The sequence below is a fragment of the Neltuma alba genome, unplaced genomic scaffold (assembly GCF_004799145.2).
Source record: "Neltuma alba isolate B1F8T4 unplaced genomic scaffold, ASM479914v2 tig00013478_pilon, whole genome shotgun sequence".
NCBI lineage: Eukaryota > Viridiplantae > Streptophyta > Magnoliopsida > Fabales > Fabaceae > Neltuma > Neltuma alba.
In genome coordinates, this window is record NW_021637711.1 from 233,850 (window position 1) to 240,300 (window position 6,451).

Below are 6,451 nucleotides of genomic sequence, written 5' to 3' on the forward strand. Positions count from 1 at the left end.
GCTTTTTTTTTTTTTTTCTCAATATGATCGGATTAAAAGAATAATAAAATAGCATAGGGGAAAAAACGAATAAAATAAAAGACTGAAATATAATTAAAAGTTGTGGGTTCAATAGAGGGGAAAAAAATAAGAGCCTTCTGAAAACACAATACCCGTCAATGTGTTGGGCCTCCCGAAGGCCCAATAACAAATGCTGCCGATCCAGTCTGCTGTTGACATTGCTGCATAAGTCGCTGTTCACTCTTTATCAAACGAAAAACATTAAAAAAAAGTTGTAGTCCACTCCGCTAAAGGCACTACAGCGATGACGCTGGCATGAGACGAAAAAATATCAGTTGACGACCATGAATAATAGATGACATGTCTATGCCATGTGGAAGCTGACCCATCTGATGACTCGAACCATACGCTGATGTGGCGGATGACTGTGCAGGAATGTTGACGTGTATAGATGATGTGGAAAATGACTCATCATGTGATTGGGCGTCGACGGTGACGTGTCATAGTGATTCGGATCACAACTCAGCTATCGGTGATGTGTACAACAACTCAGCTATCTCGAACACGTGACAAGCAAGTTTCTACTGACTATGCTGATTTGGTGACGTGTCACAATGATGTGGTAGATGACCGCTGATTGGGCTTATTGGTGATGTGTCAAGGTGAGGTGGGCGATGACTCATCCTGTGACTGAACGCAGAGGAGACATGTCAAGTTGACGTGGGTGATGCGTCACCCGGTGAATCAGCAGATCAGATGACATGGATTAGTGATGTGGCAGATGACTCAGTCGTTGACTAGGATGAATGGTGACGTGTTTTGCTGATGTGTTTGATGACTAAGATGGTGATTGGGCAGATTGTGTGACATGTCATGGCTACGTGTCAGTTGATGACTGGGCAATGTTGGTGATGTGTTGTGGTGACGTGGCAAATGACTATGCCGTTGGCAGGGCTCATTAGTGATGTGTCTTGGTGATGTGGATGATGACTTAGTCAGCGATTGGATATGTCGACAACGTGTCACGTTGATGTGGACAATGAGTCATCCTATGACTTTGCGGATGAGGTGACATGTTGTGTTGATGTGGCAGGTGATTTGACCGTTGATTAGGATGTGTTATGACGTGTCCCATTGATGTGGTTAATGACTCAGGCGGTGACTTTGCAGATAGCGAGACATGGTGAATTGGCTGAAATATGACATGCCATAGCTGCGTGATAGTTGAGTCATCTGATGACTGTTCATCTTCTATGACATGTTGCGGTGATTTGGCAGATGATTGTGGTGCTTACATGGCTCATCGGTGATGTGTCAAGGTGATGTGGATGATGACAATTATGATACGGTGATGTGTTGAGGTTTCGTGGTCGAGATATGATGATGTGGCATTGGATGACATGTTCTTGTGATGTGGCAGATTAGTCAGCTGCATCCTTTGCGCATCGTTGACACCGCAAGATTTTAACAATTTGAGGTCATAATTATGGTTGACCCAAGACATAAGTTTAGAATGACCTGCTCTGATATATTTAGCTTTTTTTTTTTTTTATTTTATAATTTGGATATGTCAATTACTTAATGTGCATTTTTTAACAATTAATAATTTCAAATATCAATTTTCTTTACATTTTTATATATAAAATTAATTTTGGTGTTGTTTATTTTTCAAATAAAATTCACATTTTCAATAATTTAGAATTGATTCTTTTAGTTTTTTATTCTTTTATTTAATAATTCTTTTAAACAAGCCTCAACTTTTAAAGCAATAATAAGTCTGATATTTTTTTGGTAAAATTTGTTAGATTTTATTAAGATACAATCTTGTAGTATTTTGTGATGATACGAAGATATTATAATGGAAAAATCACAAATAAAGACTCCCGAATTATCAAAATTATGCAAAGGTCACTTGAATGAGTAAAATTATCATGAGAGACCCGGTCTCATATTACAAATATGAAATCTTAATAAAATGTCTGAAATACCCCTCAGTCAAATGATAAGTTGACTATAGAAAATAACAATTTCAATAGATCAAATCACAACTTGCTTGAAGGTATGCCAAATGACAAGTTGATTATGGGAAATAACAAATTTACTTTAACGAATAACAACTTCTGTAGACCAAATCACAACTTAGCCGAGAGGCATTTCAGATATTTCACCAAGATTTCATATTTGTAATATGAGACTAGATTTTTCATGGTAATTTTGCTTATTCAGATGACCTTTGCGTAATTTTGATAATTTAGGAGTCTTTATTTGTCATTTTTCTTACTATAATACATAACAATTAAAATAAGTAAAATTATAGGAAAATTTGCTAAAGATTTACGGCTCAACAATACCTGAAACTTGTTTTAAGGACCTAGATGCAACTTATTCTTAACGAGTTCAACCCAAAAATCTAAGCTCATGTTAAAAGGGCGATAAAATTTTTTTTAATTATTTTCCAATAGTAAATAAATAATACGGCTACTCAAGATTTAAACATTTTTTTATTTTTCCACATCTCGATAAGAACTTCAAAATTAAAAGCGTGCATATGAATTAATAATTTGTATTCAAGAATTTTTCCCTTCACGATAAACAGTCATTGATGGCCCTTTCTTCAAATGGATATTTGGAATCAACTCCGAGGTTCAAGTAGCAATATAAATATAAATATTTAAGATGCACTTCATTTAACTTTTTATTTGAGTGCGTTTTGAATAATAGTTACTTTTTTCTTGTAGGTCCCTAAAGAAGAAGATTTTTTTTTTTCAGTCCCTCGGTGGAAAAGGTGCCTTTAATGCGCCTTCATGAGTGCTTCATGTAGGTACTTTAATACCCGCTTCATCAAAGAATTTAGGTTTTTTTTTTTTTTTTTTGCATCAACAAGACAAGCTAAAGCTCGAACGAAAAAACTACTCAATACTAATGGAACTATCAGACAGTCCCTCCGCTTTATCCCTCTGCAACCTGGGGATGTTGGGTTCACATGGCACGACTAACTCGTCTTCATTATGGAAGAATTTAGTAATCTAATGACCACAGAAAAGCAACCTTCTTCCAAATCAGAAACTGATATTTACCAAGAGCGGGGGGAAAAAAAACTCAGCAGACAACAATGTATTGCAAGACGAGAGAAGATGAAGGACAACTTAAGAGTTCAATTATATACAGAAGGAAATGGAATATTACAAATTCTAAACGTAATTCTAATTCAAGGAAATTCTGTCAAATTCCAATCCAGAAGAACAAACGGACACAGCGCCTTCATTGCATTGCATTGCATCTCCTTCATTCACATTCAGTCTCCAATAATAACTCTCAATAACCTCAAGCATTTGTCCCCAGTGACCTTCATTTATATACCACACAGCCTCACAAGCAAAAAGGCACCAGAGAGAGAGAGAGAGCATCCTGACCTGGATAATGTCATCAACAGTGTCATCAAACAAGTCCGTACAAAGTACAAGGAACTCCATTTATAACATAGTTTGAACGTAGTTGAAGAATCAATAATTGTGTAACAGGTTGGTCATATAGCTTTGACCACCATTATATAAACAAATGTGGCAATGAAAGCCACCCACCCCCCGCATGTGCTGATGATGACTGACGCAGCGGTTTAGTAAATGATATTCAATTTTCATGGGATGTTAGACCTAATCAAAACTAATGCTCGCTACAACAACTATACGTGCAACCTACTCTTTTTCAGTGATCCATTACCAGCATATTAATTGGCTTTGATAACGATTTTTATCTCAGATTATTTCATAATGGGATACAACTGAATACCTGTTCAGAAACGTTCATTCACAAGCGATCTTGGTATCAAAGCTGCTGAGGCAGATTGCAAAAGCCTGGAAAGCCGAGATGGGGTACCGGTAATCCATCGTAAACAAATCCTTCCCAACTTTGCCAAACTGGAGAATAATCTTCTCATGTTCTGGTCCAGCAACCCCATTTTCTGGGGAAGCGACAAGCTGAAAGTTTTTCACTGAAGCTACTGTCACACGTCCATGAAAGTTTAAGCACCAACATTGGAGCTGTTCATGCCACCTTGGAGATTTGTTTTTCAACACTAGCAGCCCGTCTTTTTTGTCACCCAGGGGTCCAGATTCGGATTTTTCCATATGATTTGATTTTGATCGGAAAAATGGAAATGAAGGAAACACATCAATGCTGCTTAGAGAAAAGTCAGTCTGCGTTGGCGCTACCCCTCCTGGTTCAACTGCAGAGGCAGGAATGGAATCCATGACACAATTCATTCTCCTAGGCCCCCTGAGTGTGATATTATGCACAAGAAGCTAATTTTAGTGCTGTCAGTGTATGACAAGTCAAAATTTACCCCATACAGTTGCACTATGTAATTACCTGGAGCCCAACACATTTAATTCATATGAAATGTGGGCCACTGGATAGTTACCAGTGGGGACCCTGGGTGAAACTTGCTTCAGATTCACCAGCCTAGTGGAGCGACTTTTTGAAATTTTTGCACCTGCATGAGGTGGCTGGCCATCATATATTGTGAACTTCGTCCCCAGAAAATTTGATCTAATCAAAGGAGAAAGAACGAAGTATAAGCCTTTGCTTCTTTACAAACTAAAGGTGGTAACATAAAAGAAATCACAGTGACTAATTAAGAGCGTACCGCAGCTTCCCAATATAGGTGTAGCTTCCATTTGACATATCATCCACGTCCAGAGAGATAATATAATCGGTGCAGGTTGTACGCCTACACTTACGTGCAGCCAAAAGGAACTTTCCATCATCACCTAGAGCTGCAATTTGGAAAACAAAAGGTCAGAAGAACACGAACATGCTTCTTGATTGGAAACCTTCAGGTGTTGAAAAGGAAACCAGAGATGAACAAAAGATAGAACAATATCCAGGAAATCTACATAATATTTTTACAGACGTAAATCCAACGGTTCTTTTACCAGACAGAAAAGGAAGAGCCCATGTTTTGTACAAAATAATTGTATCCAGGGCCAGAGGATGTTCGGTGCTCACCACTACTTAAACTGAGAAACAAATAATATGTTTGGGAAGAGCGGTTGCGCTTTATAAAACACTGAAGAAGATGATCTCTGGGGCCAGGCTGCCAAAACCAGTCACAAATTTAACATGTTAGTAAAGGCAATGCTAAAGTGTAGGTAGGAAAGCAATACATTGATGGATAATCAACAAAAAGACACAAAATTCAATCTCAAGTCATCAGCTTCTGCTGAAATCTAAATCATCGACAAAGCAGGGGGGAGAACAATTCGAGACTTAAATGAGTTTTTTAAAATTTTCCCATAAACCAAAATTGTCTAGATTTGCGAAGTAGGTTTGAGCCAATCCAATATAACAAGTTCCCAGATATAGGAAACAAAATATAGAGGCAGTTATACAGTTTAAGCTGGAATTAGGCTTTTCTTTCTTGAAAAATCTAAACATCACTAACCAAAAGAGTGAAAAAGAAAAGAGCGAGAAAATAGACAAGCAAAATCTCACCAACAAAAGAAGACAAAGTAAGCACGTTACACTTTGCAAGGTAATAAAGAAAAAGATTGATTAGTTCAACCATACTTTTCACAGCCACATGCTATCCTCATGATAAGAGGTAACTGCAGCATCAATTTCTGGCGTTTTACAGCTGGGCACAGCTTCTACCCAAAAATGAGTACGTTATTGTTCACAACAATACAAGACGAATCAAACCGCAGCCTCCCTCAACATAGCCGCCGAGATTTAACAGAGAGATCAAAAATCAACTAGGTTCAATGTCAAAACTCAACGATGCTAACCAAAAAGAACATCTCACTCCCACGGAAGGCCCGTGATTCCAGAAATTCAAGTTGAGAAAATTGTTGAAAACATGTCATAAAAATAAACCGAAGCCAAAGTTCAAGAAAACCCACTGAAATCGCCGAACACGAAGCAATTCCAAATCCTCAGTGGACGGCATTGTGAACAAACCTGCTTGACGGCGATCGGGAACGTGATCTTAGCGGAAACTTCTGGCGGCTTGACGATCTCCTTAGTGATCTCCCTCCAACTCCGGCACACTCCAGCGCAGGCCACCACACTCTTGCGCGGCGGCCAAGAACTCTCGGAGTCCTCAATTCGGAGCAAGACCTCCCGGAGAAGCTCCTGAGGCATGTGGGCCCAGGAACTCTGCTTCAAGCCATCAGTGACAGGCTCCTCCATTGAGGAAGCGTCCTGCACTCCACGGCGGGACCTGGATCTCATGTCATGGATTAAGCTACGAATTATAGGCATGGATCGATGAGGAGGTTACAGCAAGCGAGATGTGAAGAAGAAGAAGGCGAAGGTGAGGGATCTTTGAATTTAGGTGAGGAAGCGAGAAAACGAAGTGCGGGTGACTAGTGCGTTGATTGAGGAAGTTTCTGCAGCAAAATCATTTGTTTGGAATAAAAAAGATGGTTCCTTTTTCAGTGGGTTTGGAATA

General features: G+C 38.8%; 1 protein-coding gene across 2 annotated transcripts; it reads right to left on the reverse strand.

Annotated features, from left to right (window-relative positions):
* Window positions 1–2,986: 2,986 nt before the first annotated feature.
* LOC114737674 (tubby-like F-box protein 3) lies at window positions 2,987–6,345 on the reverse strand. Of its 2 annotated transcripts, none has more exons than XM_028925630.1 (6): window positions 5,959–6,345; window positions 5,008–5,095; window positions 4,646–4,775; window positions 4,369–4,548; window positions 3,790–4,275; window positions 2,987–3,413 (listed from the first exon to the last, which is right to left on the reverse strand). In XM_028925630.1, exons 1-5 carry the CDS (start codon window positions 6,259–6,261, stop codon window positions 3,804–3,806), a joined length of 1,173 nt encoding a protein of 390 aa, XP_028781463.1. In that variant the 5' UTR covers window positions 6,262–6,345; the 3' UTR covers window positions 2,987–3,413; window positions 3,790–3,803. The 2 variants fall into 2 exon arrangements, with proteins under 2 accessions (XP_028781463.1, XP_028781464.1); XM_028925631.1 differs by having other exon boundaries at window positions 2,987–3,448.
* Window positions 6,346–6,451: the final 106 nt, after the last annotated feature.